Source organism: Rosa rugosa, chromosome 2, assembly GCF_958449725.1.
Source record: "Rosa rugosa chromosome 2, drRosRugo1.1, whole genome shotgun sequence".
Lineage (NCBI taxonomy): Eukaryota > Viridiplantae > Streptophyta > Magnoliopsida > Rosales > Rosaceae > Rosa > Rosa rugosa.
Genome location: NC_084821.1, coordinates 41,277,906 through 41,295,730, shown reverse-complemented (window position 1 = coordinate 41,295,730; position 17,825 = coordinate 41,277,906). Strand labels below are relative to the sequence as shown.

The 17,825-nt window shown below is 41.3% G+C and overlaps 2 protein-coding genes and 1 pseudogene across 2 annotated transcripts; 2 read left to right on the top strand and 1 right to left on the bottom strand.

The window, feature by feature from the left end:
- Nucleotides 1–4,527: 4,527 nt before the first annotated feature.
- LOC133733073 (uncharacterized) lies at nt 4,528–7,733 on the top strand (annotated as a pseudogene).
- LOC133730763 (ubiquitin C-terminal hydrolase 13-like) lies at nt 4,590–6,372 on the top strand. Its single transcript, XM_062158291.1, has 5 exons — nt 4,590–4,708; nt 5,081–5,163; nt 5,508–5,684; nt 5,933–6,054; nt 6,199–6,372. Exons 1-5 carry the CDS (start codon nt 4,590–4,592, stop codon nt 6,370–6,372), a joined length of 675 nt encoding a protein of 224 aa, XP_062014275.1.
- A 606-nt stretch (nt 7,734–8,339) lies between the features above and the next one.
- Nucleotides 8,340–10,767, bottom strand: LOC133732723 (probable inactive receptor kinase At5g53320). Its single transcript, XM_062160307.1, has 2 exons — nt 9,502–10,767; nt 8,340–9,215 (listed from the first exon to the last, which is right to left on the bottom strand). The coding sequence occupies exons 1-2, from the start codon at nt 10,652–10,654 to the stop codon at nt 8,575–8,577; spliced, it is 1,794 nt and encodes a 597-aa protein (XP_062016291.1). The 5' UTR covers nt 10,655–10,767; the 3' UTR covers nt 8,340–8,574.
- Nucleotides 10,768–17,825: the final 7,058 nt, after the last annotated feature.

Here is a 17,825-nt window from a genome sequence, read left to right as displayed (position 1 = left end):
AAACATCGAATGAACTATGTCTGTGCATCCTCTACTCTCTATGTATAAGCAAACAACTCCTTTACATATTAGCTATCTTAATTGTTTGATTGGAAACAATGCTTTTACGCCGTACCAAATATCCCACTTTGATGTTCCAATTGCAACCAGTGGCTACATTGATTTGGATATTCTAGTAGAGTTTGGTGGTGGAATAGTAAGTTTGGCATTACAAGACTTCACATGGAAGAGGATGCAAGGAAGTTTATTGATTCAGTCGACGGAAGTTACTTAGAGGAAAGAACCCATGTTTCCTTGCAATAGTATAATTAGAACATGAAATATAATGTACGTCAAAGACACTTGCAGATGATTACACACACACATGTAAGATAAATGAATGAGTAGAGTATAACTTATAAAGATAATAAATGTTTTTTTTTTTTTGATAAAAGACGAGTTTATTAAATCCAAAGAAAAAGTACAAATAGTGGGAATGACCCGACGTAGCCTCATGGATTCCAAACACAGTAGACTTCCAATCACTACTCATATCCCAAGCACTTCCTTGAATGCAACAAACGGGACTCTTACATGAGCTAAACAAACTCAAAACCCCGAACCAACAAACCCTTTAAACAGACCCAATTATAACGATACCACCCCGCTACCAACAAAAAGATGAATTGTTTTCACCCGTTCGAACACCGTGTCCAAAAACAGCTAGACCACGTGTAAGGGTGATTCACCGTCCTGTTGATAACCAGAAAGCACCGCCACTAACCATGCCCTCCGGGGAGGGACTTTAACCACGCCCTCCGAGGAGGGACTTTAACCATGCCCTCCGAGGAGGGGCTTATCCTCACCAAAATAACCACCGAAAAACAAACAACAAAACCTCAAACAAACATCTACCAAACAAAACCAGAGAAGCCCAAGAACACAAGCCCAGCCCAAAGACCACCAACCCCAGCAACGGGCAAACGCGGCAGGCAAACCTCCAGCAGCCGGCAAGCACCAAAAACCGCCACCACGCCATCACCACGCGTCAAAACAGCGCCAATCCGAAAACCTCCGTCGCAGCACCGCCCTGACACGCCGCAAGACACCCCTACACCAAACTGAAGACCCCCAGCAGATCCAAGACAGAGATCGAGCCAGATCCCATCGGGATCGGCACCACCAACATCAGATCCGGGCAGCCACAGCCAACACGCAGAGACGATGACGATAGAAGCCACCGCCGGAGCCCCGAGATCCGCCCCAGCACCCCCGCGCCCGGCCCCCATGAACTAGAGATGGCAGATCGAGATCAATCCGCCCAAACCGGCACAACATCCCAGCCACCTACCCAGAGCCACACCGCATCCTTGGCACCCCTCCACATCTTAACAAACAGCCTCCCCTCCCGGACCGAAGCGCAGCGACGGAGGATCCATCGGCGATCGGCCGGGAGAGAAAGCCCTCCTCCGTATTCTCTTTCTCTTTTCCTCTCGCGCGTGGGGCGCGTTCTAAAGAAAACACCTAGTAGTAAGATAGATAATAAATGTTATTATAAAGATATTTCTAAAAATATGTATAAGTAACATCATTTTAACTTCTTGTAATTTTTGGTCATTTTCTAAACTCACAACACTTTTATATTAAAGTTTACCAAACACTTAAACATTGCTTTTGTACTCACATCACTTTTAAAAGCACAGTTTACCAAACACCCAACTACTTAATTTCACAGCTGATTATACTCACAGCACAGCTAAAGCTGCTTTTAAATTAATCACCTCGAGGCCAAACTCACCCTTAGTCACGTAGAGAGACAAATTCAATAAATTTATCCAGATAAACAGTATTATTTATTGGTAGCAATTTAGTGCTCTTTCAATATCATTTGACCTCCTGCACTTTATTTTATACAGCTTCTACGAAGCTAGTAGCAAATCGTACTCTTAATTTAATTTATTTTATTTTTATTTTTATGAAATATGAGTTTTCTTGGGATTTTTAAATCTCCTTGCTAACCTCGCATACACTGTGCACCTCCATTTTGCTTTTAAAAATGCAAATTTGCTTACGAAGCCTCATATAAATTCATAAAATTATTATGATGATAAAATCAACATAAAAACACTAAATTACTACTATAATTCCAACTCCACTACTTAAACCTCCATTAACTAATTTTTTTTTTTGTATTCATACATAAACAATATTAGATTAGTCGCCTTGTGACTGATGGGTGATTCAAGTATTCTGAATGAAGTGAATTTGTTAAAGAAACTTCGTTGCCCAAACTGAAATTAATTTTTCATTTTGTAAATCTTCATTAATGTTTTTCTTAGCTGATTAACTCGTTTTAATTAAGTGTAAGTTCTTATGCCGATAACATGTCCAACTTTATATATATATTTATTTATTGAATCAATCGCAAATCGGGTTTTAATTGCATCCATCGCAAGCCAGAATGACCATTACATACCCTTCCACTGCCATCTTAAGACAGACAAGAAGATGTAGTAGTACCCGCTGTGGTGCATAGGAATAGGTCCACTCATTTGCCATCTATTGCACCATGATTACAAATAGCTTGAATCCTCCTTTGATACTACTCCAGATTGAAGATTCGCTAGGACGCCTAGACAAGATATTTAGGGTGCAGAAAATAAAGTGCATAGCCCTCTAAAAAAATAGAGAATTATTGAAAATAAACAAACTAAAACTATCTAAAACCACAGCAGCCCACAAGGCCCATAAAAAAGCAGCACCCAAAGCTCAAACATGACTGGCCTGGCCCAGTTCAAGCATCCACCCCTATGCAGAAATCTACTACACGCAATCAGAGTGTATCTTCAATGCCACCACCACTATGAGCGTGTCACCGTCGCCACGCCTTAAGGAAACATCATCACCACCATTACGCCTTAAGGAAACATCATCACCACCACAACGCTGCCATCTTGAAGACACCAATCAAAGCAGGAACATCTCGGCCAGACCCAAATCCAACCGGGTTTGGGCCCTTTATGCCCCAAGCCTCCAACAGATCCTCAAAAAAGCAACATCGCCGAGTAGAAGTAATACTGCGCTGCCGATGTCATCCCATGAGGCAGTGCCCACGAACGCCCTAAACTGCAGAAGAGATTCAAACCCGAGCAGAATTGCCCACTCACTGTCTAAACCTCAAACACTACAATCCATCCTAGGGCAATAGCAACCATTCCTAGCTGGCAGCATCCTAACGGGAGCGAGGCAAGTACCAATGTTGACACTGGACACCGCCGGATGAGAGGAAGATTATTGGGTTCACTCCCTGACCACCTGCGGCTAGGGTTTTCTCTCATCCTGTTTTTTTTTTCTTTCAATATTGTCCAACTTTATTAGTTTGTCAAAAAGAAAAGGGTGGTTCTAGTTGGACCTCCTAATTTGCTCTTTGGACCTCCCATCCCAATTTTTTTCAACAAACTTCCTCTTTTGTCCTTGTTTGTATTTTACTTTTTTATATTTATTTTTTTAATATACCTCCTACAATGATACATGTAGTTCCTTTAAACATCAATTTTTTTTATCTTTGCCCGGTAAGAAACTATATACATAGAGAGGAGAGGAAGGATTAATATATGACCACACCACCAACTTTAAAGTCTAAACTCTATACATGGCATGGTGTGGAGGGCCATCGACAGGTTAGTCAAAAGGGATAAATACAGGCATACAACAGAGTATTTAATTGAGAATTACAAGTGCAATTATGTTGGAGTACAGAAAAAGGGCCAAGCTGGAGGCTACGTTCTCAACCCAAAAATCCACAAAAATTTCTGGGTTCTTGCATAATTTAAAACCACCTGCACATCTCCAGTGATGTAATATGCTCTTTACACGTTCTTCTTTTCCTCTTTAATTTCTCATGGCTACGGAGTTATGAAGTGCATCACAAATTTTGAATAAAAAAAATAAAAAATAAAAACTCTATGATATCAGTTCGCGTCTCTTCAAGTTTATAGCGCATGTCCAGTGTTGGCCCCGCATCTACGTCGGTCTTGGTCGTGTGATGTTTGGGCTGCTGCCGAACGGGCCTCAAAGGTCTGTTGATGGCTGTTTTTAATTTGTTCTTGGATTGGAGGTTGACAGGATCGGCGCCGGATCCTAGTATGTTGTTGCGGTAAGGCATGTGGGATCGACAACCACACGGTGGGTCGAGGAGCAACGCAGATGTGGTGGCTTTGATGGAGGCATAGGCAGCGGGGTTTTTAGGTGGTGGCTTGGTGCGGCTTTGCACAGTGCGACAAGGGTTGGGTTAGGCTGTTTGTTTTTGGGCTCTGGCTAGGGCAAACTGTGGGCGATTGGGCTGTGGCCTCTATTTTAGTTTTGTTTTGTTTTAGCTAATTAATTCTCTATTTTGTTAATTGAATTATCATTTATTCGAAAATATTTCTCAACTTTAAACCTTATCCAAGATTGTGTGATTTAAAATAATCTAATAAAGAGCTGGTGAATGACAATAAAAGAGAATAAAGGCACACCATGAAAACACTCTTTGGTAGTATACGCGGGGTCAGAGTGTAGTGTGGTATTTGTCCGTCTCTGGGTTTTGGAGCTCTTGGAAAGTTGGCACAATGAAGATCAAGGAACAGAAGGAAGAAGTATCCCACACATTCATATGGAAAGTCCGCTTATCTGAGCTCAAGAACAGCCGAAATTACTCTGACACTTCCACCGTCGGTGGTCTTAAATGGTGAGCATCTCTTCTCTCTTTGTTTACATTTTGCTTCAGTTTTCATTATGCGTACATGTTAAAGATTATAATCTGTTGTATATTATGTCATCATCATCTTAGCTTCGAAGTTGACAAACTGTTGGGTTTTCATACCTGATCTGTTCTGGCCAAGCTCAGTCTTTTACCCATGAAATTTCAATTTCAGTAAATAAGCTTTTAATTCTAGGTTGCATAATAGCTTTTAGCTGAGAAGAACTTGTTTAAAGTAATAGTCTTTATTCGTGAAGAGCCAAAAAAAGTATGTAGGAAGGTTTTTCAAAAGAATTCTCAAATTCTTACGATTAGTTTATTGGTTCAAAAGTAATCTATCATATGAGTATGATGTATTAGTTTCAAAATTGGTGCTTTGTTCTTTTTCGAATTTCTTTATTCGTGGATTTTAGATACTCCCAACAATTTGAGGAAATGGTCCTGTATTCCGGCATTTTCTATCCAAATGTATTGTAGAACGGATAGCTTTGCTTAGTTAATTGGTTCAGTAACCCCAGATAGAAAATAAGAGGAGCTTTATGATTAATTTGTGGGCCTTTCTTGCGTTCTATAAGCAACAAGCTGCAAATGAAGATGGAGGAAAGGAAAATGCTAAGAGTGTTCCGCTCAACTTTTAAATCTTCTGAAAATAGCAACCATCTATGCTTCTAGCTAGTAGTCATCCAATAATAGCTCATAAGGCCAAAGATGGTCCGTAACTGTAACATCATTGACATATAATGTTATTAGTTTTTTATGTGCTTTTGGTGTGTCTCCACTTTTTCAGGCAGATTATTGCATGTCCAAGGTTATGTGATGAAAATTCCTGTGGAGCAGTTATCAATGTACTTGGCTGTTGCAGATGCTTCAGGATTGCCAGTTGGGTGGAGTAGACTTGCCCACTCTAGCTTTACCTTGGTTAATCAACTTGACAGCAAGAAGTCAATAGCAAAATCTACAAAGGGTATTTCTTTACTACTGTTCTATAGAAAGGACATACTATGTATGTACAGGCTGGATATTACACACACATTCATCTCTGTGTGTGTGTGTGTTTCTTGTTTGTATTATTAGCAGTATTTCTTGACCTTGATTGAATTCATATTTCATTGACTGTAGTAACTTATAAATTTGAGTCGATTTGTTTATTATTGTTTCTTTGTACCTGCTGATCCATGTTGTGTTCTTGATTGTTTTTGTTTTTGTTCATAGGCACTGTACTATTCAATGAAAATCAGTGTGAGTTGGGCTTCAAGTCTTTCGTGCCTGCTAGTGAGCTTTATGACAGGATTGCTGGTTATCTCATGAGCAACATGTGTATTATAAAAGCAAAGGTTGCAACACCAATCGTTAAAATTGAAGACCCCTGAACTGAGATTTCCTCAAAGAAATAATCCAACAGGAAGGAGCCTTCAAATGTGAATTCTGGGCAACCTCAAGTTTTTTCGGCATTACCTAAGACAATTTCTTCTGAACAGGTGGCTACCTTACAAGATACTCCAGCTTCTGAACCATTTTGCACTACGGTTGCAACCCCAATCGTTAGAATTGAAGATCCAGGAACTGAAATTGCCTCAAAGAAAGAATCCAACAGGGAGGAGCCTTCAAATGTGAATTCTGGGGCAAGCTCAAGTCTTTTCAGCAGCATCTAAGACACAATCTCTTCTGAACAGGTGGCTGACTTGCAAGATACACCAGCTTTTGAACCATTTTGCACTATGGCTTCTAATGATGACCCGGCTGGCCCTTCGGTAGTTGAGAAACTTGGTGGAGTCTTCACCACCCCATCACTTACAGAATTCAGGGGTTTAGGGCTCATAGATCAACATTTTGTTCCACTGCTTGAGGAAGTCTGTTCATGGCACCCTTCATTGATTGAATGCCAGAAGAACAGAACTCGTACATTTAGTGAATGTGCATTCAAATCCTTGGGTAAGCTACTGCATATTCTAAAGACTACGAGGTCAAGGATATGACTGAGGATAAGTTTGCGGATCTTCAAAAGTTGTGGGAAGAGCTTGATGTCTTCGGATTTGACTTGGCTTGGTTGAAGCCTTATGTTCAATCTGTTTTGGGCAGGAAGAATTTTATCGAGATGTCAGGAAAAGTTATAAGATTGAGGGAACATGTGGATGAGTTGGAGGTTGAATTAAAGAGACACAGGACTGTAATAATTGCTGCTGAGGTGGATCTTGAGATAAAAAGAAGAGACTTGGCAGAGACAGACGAGTTAGATTTGAACTGTGAGCTGGGTTATGGAAGGAAATAGGCATGTCTAATGCTCATTAACATTTGCATTGTATTTGTGATGTATTTAAATACTTATGGTAGGAGTATTTAAACATCAGTTACTTCCATAACCCAGCTCACAGTTCAACCGTCTCTTACCAATTAGATCAGTGAATTATTTAAATACTTTCCTTCTAACTTTGTTCTTTCAATGTTAAGAATGTAACAGTATGCAATTCCTCCTTTGGAGCACTATTAAGTAGATGAACTCATTCTAATTTCATTCTTTTGTTCTTTTTCATTTCTTTTTCTCGCCTTTTAGCTGGCTAAAGTATTTACTGTGAAGGAATACTGTCTGTCTCAATCCGTTGTTGCCACCCTCTGGCTTGAATTCAAAGTGAATGCGAACCCATTTTCTTTATGGTAGAATACATTTTCTTTATGGTAGAATGATTAGCGGATCAGATTTTGTACATTGTTCTTGATAGGTAACCGAGTTTATATACTTGCAGTTTTTATTCAATAGTAACTGATGTTTTTCTTCATGAAGAAATTTAATGAAAAAAGATGGATAATTTTGTAGATTCTTTTCATATTGTAGAATAACCAGCCATTGACAGGGTTTGATACAAGATCAGGATAGAAGGTTACAAGGTTTTCTGGTTGTATGAGTTTCTAGACACTTTTGATTTGGCACAATCCATAGGTAATAGAAGCCAGAAGAGTTATTTATATATCAGAGACTTGCTGATTACAGAGAAGCAAGCCAGGTTGCAAACTTGCAAAGGTGAATATTAGTACTTGCGAAATCAGTATCCAGATTGCCATCCTTCAGTGCCACTCTTCATGCTTTTGCTTCTAAACCTGAAGGTATATGAATTTATATACCAGCAGTTATCATTAATAATTTGATTTAATATTTAGTTTCATGCTTTTCCCTTAATGAATTATTTTGTCAGATGAGATGGATATGTTTGTAGATTATTTTCATAATGTATAACCACCAGCCATTGACAATAGTTTGTTGCAAGATTAGAATAGTGCCTCAGTTTTCTGGTTGGATCTAACTGTTCAGTATGTAGTTATATACATTCTTGATTTGGAAGAATCCATCAGTAATAACAATACTAGAGTTAAACTTCCTTAAAAAGCTCACATTCTTATATTCATACAAGATGATGACCATGAACTCTAATGCAGATATACGCATATAGGGTGCAAGCACCTATGAACTATGAATATCAATTGATCAATCTGCTTGCTTTTATATTTCAATCTCTTCTTATAACTTCCACTAGCAGAGAGAAATTTACGTAGTAGTCTTGAACTTGTGAAATATAGCAAAAATTAAAAGTTAGGAAAATATGCAGTGATCCATTCAATTCCAGGCTTAATAAGGAAATGGCCATAGTTTGTATATTTTGCATTAGATGTACATCTTCAAATGTCCATAAGTTTTTATTTCCTCTGCTGCCTTTACTTGCATTATAAAATAGCTAGACTGATTATTCATACTCAACTGGCTAGCTTGTTTACTGGTGAATGTAGAGAAAAAGGTTCTATGATCATCTACAATCCAATCTAAAAGAGAGCGAAAATATGCATGCAGAAAGTATAACCTTCAACTAATAATTTGATCCAGGAGTATCCCAGGTCTCAGGTATGATGGAGTGAAGCATACAAAAGTTGTCTTCATCGGTTCCACACTCAACAGTACAATCTGATGTATTCAAATTATCCTGCATAACCTCTTCAATCTTCTTATAAATTTCTGCTACACTCGGCCGATTTTGTGGCAATGCTGATACACACTTGAGAGCAATGTTGAGCAAAGGAAATGCCCACTCTTTTGCAGCTTTAGCAACCTCCTTGTCAAAGACTTCACCAGTCCACTCCTCCTTAACCATGGCAGTAACCCACTTAGGAAGGTCCATCCCACTTGTTTCTACAGTTTTGCCAGTCAGTAACTCAAGAAGAATCACTCCAAAACTATAAACATCGCCTTTCTCAGATAAATCTTTCTCCGGGGCTGTATAACCATTGGAGATGATGACACATCCTTTCAGGGGGTCAAAGAACTTTGAAATTCCATACTCACTGATCAGTGGTTCATCCTTTTCATCAAGAAGGATGTTCGAAAGCTTTAGGTTCCCATGAGGGATGCACTCATCAGACCTCTGGTATATGAAATCTAAGCCCCTTGCAATTCCCTGTGCTATGGACAGCCGCACCCTCCATGGGAAATCCCTCTTTCCTTCTGTGTAATCTGCAGATAATCAAGGGAATACATATTCAAAATGCACGTACTAATCAATAGTTCTTGTGAATGTTTGGTGAATTAATTCAATAGTACTTGCCACTCTATCATTGAAATTGCCTACACTAATGAGATTTGTGTTTTAGGTAGGAGTAAAAGCGAAAGGATGTTATGTGTGTGTATATGAATGCAGTGTGCATAAGTAAAGACTATAGAGTAATGTTTGCATTGGTATGGTCAATTGATGCCTTGCCATCAATGGATTTTTTTAAAATTTTTTTTTATCTCAACTTACCCTGAAGCAGGTTTAGCAGACTCCCATTGTTTTGATACTTATATATCACAAGCTTTTCGTCGTTGGTACAATTGTAACCAACAAGAGGCAGAATGTTGGGATGCTTTATGTTCCCTATCTGATTCATTGCTTGGCCAAACTCCTCAAAGGGTACCTGCAACTTCTTCAGCCTTTTGACTGCATACAGTTCATTGTTTTTGAGTATTACCTTGTAAAGGCTGCTGCAGAAACTCTGGTTTCTCAAGTCTGCTGTGGCTTCAAACAGGTCCTCCAACTTGAAACTTTCATGCTCTTCAACAAAGAACACGAGCTCTGACTGATTCTCTACTGGCTTCTCTTCCTGTCGAACCTTAGCTGGAGGTGATTTCGGAGTAGAGTACTCTTGAAGTGACTTCAGAATCTCCCTCTGAGTAGCTAAATTAGCAGCCTTCCTTCCCGCAAAGAATATGAACACCAGAAATAGTCCTATCACACAAACTACTGGTAATATGCTCTTGTACCACTTTTTACCATCAGGTTTAGGAGGAGAACTAGGGCTCCCAGACTCTGTCATTATCCGCATTGGATGCCCTGCCTCTTCTTTGTCCATGGCACCATATCTCTGTAATGTCTTTGATTCCTTGAAATGTGGATGAAGCTGATATTCCTCTCTCGAACTTGGGATGTCCCTAGTAAAATAATTGTTGGAGATGTACAATCTCCTTTGATATTTCAGTTTATTCAGAGCCCTAGGCACACTTCCACTCAGAAGATTGTTGCTTAGATCCAAATAGGCTAGTCTTGTGCAGTGCACTATGGAGTTAGAAATAGTTCCTCGGATGCGGTTTCTTGCTAAGCTAACAACTTGTAGATTCGGGAGCTTGCATAGTGAATCTACATCAAGTGTGCCACTAAGATGCAGATTTTGAAGCCTTATTTCTGTTATGCTATTACCCTCGGGGTTGCATTCCACACCTTTCAACTTATGCTTGCAGGAATATGGCATATTGTGGCCAATATTCAATACATGTTTAGGATCAACAGCTCTAATGAACCTCAGCAATGATTCAAATTCCGATGACTCACCTCCCTTACATACCGCAGTGCAGAAGGAAAGGACTCCAATGAATATCAGGCCCTTGAGAAACAGATTGAAACGGCTCCTGCTCTTCATTTTTGTTGGCTCTATTTCATTGTTGGACTAACATCAGAAATTGAAGCAACTGTGATAGAGAGTTTTTACTTTTTTCCCATTGAAAAATATCTCAAATCAGAGACATTGTCTCACATTAATGTCAAGGTTTGCTGTAATATTCTGGTTCATCAGATGAGGACATGTTTCGTATATTACAAAGTTAATCTCATACATGTGGAATAACCAATGTTCTAAACAGCTTGCGGATCGTTACGTTCTATGTATCTGATTTATTCCACCATTCTAAATTCAATATTGACAAATTTACGCAGGGTCAGAAAGCAATGTATCAAGTAAGTGAACCAGTCTGGATTAATATGACTGCTGGTTACTCTTCTGGTTTATTAATCAGCCCGGCGGGTATATCCATTTGGTAGAAATCATCTTGAGGAAAGTGGTTATATACAACGTCTTAATCAAGGGCCAATCTCGACAGAATGTGAGAAAAAAACAATGTGCGTCTTTTGGAAATTCTGAAAACAAATTGTGCCAGTTTCCGAAACTGCCAAGCTTTCTATGTGGTCAAGCAACATATAGAGTGATAACCTCCTCCTAGAAGCACCAAAAGTGCTTATGAGAAAAAGAGGTGTTTTTGCCGTTATCTTTGTGGCCTGATGCGTCGCTTTGCTTCCAACGTTGGGTCACTTTTCATTTGCCTACTTTAAACCTCAAAGGTTTATCCGTACATGTCATTTTACATCCTCAATTTCGGTGGACTTGTTAATTTGGACCTTGTTTAAGTATATTGGTATTGAGAGAGATTGATGAGAGAAGTGTATTTCATTATAGAGAATAGGAGCCCTATATATAGGGATTACAAAGTGCATAATCTAAGAGTACAAGGATTCCTTATCTAACTTGGAGTAGGAAACCTCTCCTATTACAACTATAGAACTTATCCTAGTTTGACTAGGCACACTAAGTGTCAATATCCTTCAACACTCCCCCTTGTGCCGCTCAAACTTGGTGGTGACGCTTCATCCGTTGCCTCGTTAAAAACCTTGCTCAAGTGAAAAACCCTGTGGGATAAAAATGAACTCGAGGAGGAGAAAAGAGTGCAACACGTCCTTGATCCTTCGAGACTGAGTAACTCCCCCTGATGTCGAAATCTCCCCCTGATTGCTACAATCATGGGAGTTCGGATAACCTTCTTAATCCGATACTCTTCACATGTTTCTCGAAGGTGGATTTAGGTAACGACTTAGTGAATAAGTCCGCTACATTATCCTCTGATCGGATTTGATTCACTTCAATCTTTAGAAGTGATTGTTGTTGCTGATTATAAAAGAACTTAGGCGATATATGCTTGGTGTTGTCGCCCTTGATGAAACCTAACTTCATTTGTTCAATACAAGCTGCATTATCCTCATAAATGCATGTAGGTTCATCTGTGGTAGACTTCAAACCACAACTTCCTTGAATGTGTCGAATTACAGACCTTAGCCATACACATTCACGTACAGCTTCATGTAGAGCAATAATCTCTGCATGATTTGAGGAAGTAGCAACAAGGGTCTGTTTCGTAGACCTCCAAGATATCGCAGTGCTTCCCATGGTAAAGACATAACCTGTTTGGGAGCGACCTTTGTGAGGGTCAGAGAGGTACCCTGCATCAGCAAAACCCATCAAGACATCATTGTCGTTTTGATGGAGAGAGATAGGAGGACGCCGGCCACCATGAGCGGCGGCGGCGGCAACATGGCCGGCGGCCATTCCATGGACGGGGGCGTTTTGCCTTTTGGGGTCTGATCCCAATTTTCCGTCATTCCTTTTCTCTCTGTAGGGATAGAATAGGCCCATATCAATCGTACCTCTTAGGTATCGAAAGATGGTCTTTACACCAATCCAATGGCGGCGTGTTGGCGCAGAGCTGTGTCGAGCTAACAAGTTCACTGCGAATGAGATATCCGGTCTTGTGCATTGAGCTAAGTACAATAATGCGCCTATTGCACTTAAATAGGGCACTTCGGCCTCTAAGGGTTCTTCGTCCTCATCCCTTGGACGAAACGGATCTTTTCCGGGCTCAAGACTACGGCCGATCATGGGAGTACTCGCAGGCTTCGCTTTATCTTCATTAAAGCGCCTTAGAATTTTCTGAGTATATGCAGACTGATGGATCAAAATCCCATCACTACGGTGCTCGAGTTCTAAACCGAGACAAAACCGTGTTTTCCCAAGATCTTTCATCTCAAATTCGGATTTCAAGTATTTAGCAGTTTCCTTCAACTCATCTAGAGTTCCAATTAGGTTCATGTCATCGACATAAACTGCTACTATTGCAAATCCGGAACTTGTTCTTTTAATGAACACGCATGGGCATATTTCATTATTAATATATCCCTTCCCAATCAAGTAGTCACTTAGACGGTTATACCACATCCGTCCAGATTGTTTTAATCCATATAGTGAGCGTTTTAATCTTATTGAAAACGCGCTCCGTGGTTTAGAGCCACTTGATTTGGGTAATTGAAGTCCATCTGGAACCTTCATATATATCTCTGAATCTAGATCCCCATAGAGATATGCTGTAACCACATCCATAAGCTGCATGTCAAGTTTTTCGGAAACTACCAAACTGACAAGGTAGCGGAACGTTATAACGTCCATTACGGGAGAATATGTCTCCTCGTAGTCGATTCCAGGGCGGTGTGAGAAACCTTGCGCCACAAGGCGGGCTTTATATCTTACCACCTCATTTTTCTCATTACGTTTTCTAACAAAGACCCATTTATGGCTAACAGGCTTTACACTTGGGGGTGTCTGCGTTACAGGCCCAAATACCTGTCTCTTTGTTAGTGAATCCAATTCAACCTGGATCGCATCTTTCCATTTAGGCCAATCTGCTCTTCGTTGACATTCTTCAACAGAGCGAGGTTCGATATCATCATATTCTATAATTCCTTTTGCAATATGATATGCGAATGCATCATCAATCGCCATAGAATTTCTATCCATCATCTCATGTACACTAGTGTAATTTATGGAGATCTCTCTATTCTCTGGAGTTGGTTCTGACATTGGAGCGTCCCCCAATGATGTCTCTTGGACATAACCATAATCCGGAACATTCTCATGAGATGGATTATTCACATCGATGATTAATGGATTATTTTGTGCCAAACTCACTTTCTTTCTTGGGCGAGAATCCATCGAACCTATGGGCCTCCCGCGCTTCCTGGCGGGAGCCGTGGGCCTAGCCATAACGTCACCATCATTGAGAGATGGGACGTTGGCGCCATGCTCATGCATTCTTGAGTTGGCGTCATGTCCTCTACTTTTAGGGACATCAATCCTTGCAGGCACGTTTGCAGCAGGTATATGTGATCTCGTCACTTTTGCGATATCAGAAAACGCATCAGGCATCGATTCTGCTACGTTCTGAAGATCGAGAATTCTCCGCACTTCAATTTCGGACTGTGCGGTTCGGGGATCAAGATGAGACAGAGTGGGGACAGACCACGACAATTCCTGTCGTTCTTGTTGAACATTGATGTTCTTATCTCCCCCTAACGACGGGAAGACTGTCTCATCGAAGTGACAATCCGCAAATCTAGCGGTAAAGAGATCGCCTGTCAAGGGTTCTATGTAGCGGATAATCGTTGGAGAATCATAACCAACGTAAACGCCTAATCGTCGTTGAGGACCCATTTTGGTGCGCTGTGGAGGCGCAATTGGCACATAAACTGCGCACCCAAATATGCGTAAGTGTGAGACATTAGGCTCATACCCAGTCACCATCTGGGACGCAGAAAAGGGTTGAGTGGCAGTGGGCCTCAGACGAATAAGCACAGCTGCATGCAATATTGCATAGCCCCAAGCAGAAATAGGGAGATTGGTGCGCATTACCAATGCCCTAGCGACCATTTGTAGTCGTTTAATGGCGGCTTCTGCGAGACCATTTTGGGTGTGAACATGAGGAACAGGATGTTCAACATCAATCCCAATGGACATGCAATAATCATCAAAAGTCTTTGATGTAAACTCTCCAGCATTGTCTAATCTTATAGACTTAATAGGATGATCAGGGTGGTGAGCCCTTAACTTAATGATTTGTGCTAGGAGTTTAGCGAATGCAGCGTTCCTTGTGGACAATAGCATGACATGTGACCAGCGTGTCGATGCATCAACCAATACCATAAAATATCGAAATGGTCCGCATGATGGTTGAATAGGTCCACAAATATCACCTTGGATTCTTTGCAAGAATGGTATATTTTCTTTAGTGTCCTTTGCATAGGATGGTCTCGATCCTAATTTTGCTAAAGAGCAGGCTTTGCAGAACGAATGATGGGCTTTGGAAACAACCAATGAGGATTTTGGTTGAGCCATGAAGTCACAATGGACCTTAGAAGTAAAAATTGGAGGCAAGGGAGCAGGGGTGGCGTCAAAGCCACCCTTGGGCCGCAGGGGGATGGCGGCGCCGACCGGTGATGGCCGGACTTGAGGGGGAAAGGCGCCGTGAGGCGCAGGTGCTCCTCCTTGATCCAAATTTCGAGTTTTACTTCCTTTCGTTCTGAAAAAGGGATGTCCGTGTGAAGTCTTTAATATACGGATCATCATGTCACGACCTGGGTGTCCCAAACGGTCGTGCCAAAGCCTATATGTGTCGGAATCCCATAAATCATCTCTCATGACATGGTTGGATTCAATGACTCGAATAGTGGTTGCGTACAACCCACTAGAGCGACACATAAGTTTCTCTAAGACTCGTTTATGTCCGTAGTCATGAGAGGTGATGCAAAGGAACTCTTGTCCATTCTCACAATGTGTTTCCACATGAAAACCATTGGCTCTTATATCTTTGAAGCTCAATAGGGTTCTTCCTGCCCTAGGAGCGTAAAGAGCTTCGGTGACATTTAAAGTCGTGCCATTTGGCAACATAAATTGGGCTGGTCCTCGACCATGGATCAATCGAGATGATCCAGCCATCGTAGTCACGGAAGATCGAGATGGTGTCATCCATAGAAATAGCTGTCTATTTCGAAGGATAGTATGTGTAGTTGCACTATCCACGAGGCATTCTAGCTCTCCAGGAAACATACTGAAAAATAATAAAGTTCGAATTAAAAATATGTCCAAGACATTGTATAGAACAAATCGAAAACTTTATTAAAATAGCCAATGATTACATCAAAGTTTCTTGACCAAAATCTAATCCAATATAAAAATCAAACCGTAGACAAATCGTAGTCACTCAATCCGTTCGGTAATTTCAATTTAGTTGTGACCAGGTAAGGTAAGGCGAGATTTTGGTGGAGCGTTGCTCACTTTTAAAACCGTTCTCTCAGATCAAACCTTGCCTAGACATCACAAGTACTCTTGAGTACGCCTAGAGGGAAAAAGTTAATACAATAAGTCATTTTATTGATTTAAGGCATAATTGCCATTACATAATTCTTGGAAAAGTAAAGGACTATACTAATCAAAATCTGCAGCATCTTTGTGCAATTCTTTGTCAGATTTGAAGTCCGCTATGGTGAGATTGACGTTGGCATCATCACCATCTTCTTCTATATTTTCGGCAAAATTGGCTTCATGTTCTCTGAAGTCTCTAAATGCCTTGTAATGCGCAGCTAATTGTTTGCTTGCTTTGCATTGTTTGAACCAGTGCTCACTAGATCCACATCGATGACACATGTCATTGTGATTTCCTCCCTTTAATTGAGGTGCATTGTTTGCACTTGGGTGGCGTCCCCTATAGGAGTTGGCGCCATTCCCACGGCCTTGGGTGGTTCCTCCATGTCCTGGAGCCCCACGGCCTCCTCTCCCACGTTGCCATGTATTGCCACGTGATCGTCCTTCATTCTGACGAGTACCTTCCTTTGTAGGGCGGTTATATGGACCAGAACGTCCGTTGTGTCCCTTATTCTTAGGGTTCCGCTCCTTGCGCCCTCCTTTGGGTGCATCATTATAATTCGCCTCTTGAACGCTCTTAGTTCCTATAGGCCTTGAATTATAATTTCTCACGAGGATATTATCATGTTTTTCAGCTACAGACATTACAGTAATGAGCTGATGAAATCTCGTGAGCCGTCTAGTATCGAATTCCGTTCGATATTGCTTTGAGAGCAAAATTGCTGAGACGGGGAAGGTGGAGAGAGTTTTCTCAATTAGTTCTTGCTCTGTGACGGGTTGTCCACAGAACCCCAACATGGTTTTGAGGCGTAGAACTTCTGAATTATATTCAGCTACAGACTTGAAGTCGGCGAATCGTAGATTGCCCCATTGAACTTTCAAGTCAGGGAGGAGGGTATCCTTGATATTTCCAAACCGCTCTTCTAGCGCGACCCATAATTCTCTAGCATCCTTGATTGCCATGTACTCCAATCGGAGTGATTTATCCATGTGGCGCCTCATCAAGATGAGGGCGGTGGCATTGTTCGTAGCCGTACGCTCAAATATGAGAGTAGGATTAGGAGCTTGAATTAAGGGTAGGATCCCTTTTGAAGTGAGATGGTGCTCAACATCCGTGGCCCAACTATGATATTCCGAGCCAGTTGAGGTAAGTGCAGGAAAGTCAAGTTTCGACATCCTGAAATAAGAAGAAGGAATATATTAGTTTCGGAGTTTAAAACTTCCACGACAACTAAATATTAAGATTTCCGAGCTATGCTACCAAGAAATCGATTTCCAAGAAAATTGGATTAGACCGAAACAATGATGTTTATAAGGTCATAAATCGATGCTTGCGGACGCCCTTAGTCCGAAGTCTTTTACGAACACTCTTAGTTCGTTAATAGCGCGAATCCCCACGATTCGGCTTTGAATCGAACCCACGTTCTATGAAAGGTGGGATGAAGAAGAAGGGAGGTTTTTAAGTCCCCGAGAAAAAGAAAGAATTTCAAATTAGGAACTTTAAAACTTACTCTTTTGGATACTTACTGGTTGGTTTTGGATCACGCGCGTGTCGATGCAGGCGTGATGGGGCGAAGGCTCGCAGCAGGGGCAGTAGGTGCTGCAGTGATATTGCAGCTGCAGCGAGTTGTAGAAGGTGAGAAAAGGAGCTGCTAAGGTAGGTGCGCTGCAGGGGCAGCAGGGGCACGGCAGAGCTGCAGGGGCAGCGATGCAGGGCTGCAGACGCGCGGACGTGTGGGCAAGCAGCAGCGTGCGCAGGGGCGCGGGGACCGGCAGAGACGCGCAGGGCAGCAGG

Excerpts from the sequence above, each read along its gene's own strand:
- LOC133730763 (XM_062158291.1), top strand. The coding sequence starts at position 4,590 with ATGAAGATCAAGGAACAGAAGGAAGAAGTATCCCACACATTCATATGG. Across the intron at positions 5,164-5,507 it reads CAATTTGAGGAAATGGTCCT|GCAGATTATTGCATGTCCAA; the intron begins GTATTCCGGCAT and ends CCACTTTTTCAG. Across the intron at positions 6,055-6,198 it reads TGTGTATTATAAAAGCAAAG|GTGGCTACCTTACAAGATAC; the intron begins GTTGCAACACCA and ends TCTTCTGAACAG.
- LOC133732723 (XM_062160307.1), bottom strand. The coding sequence starts at position 10,654 with ATGAAGAGCAGGAGCCGTTTCAATCTGTTTCTCAAGGGCCTGATATTC. Across the intron at positions 9,216-9,501 it reads TCTGCTAAACCTGCTTCAGG|ATTACACAGAAGGAAAGAGG; the intron begins GTAAGTTGAGAT and ends GATTATCTGCAG.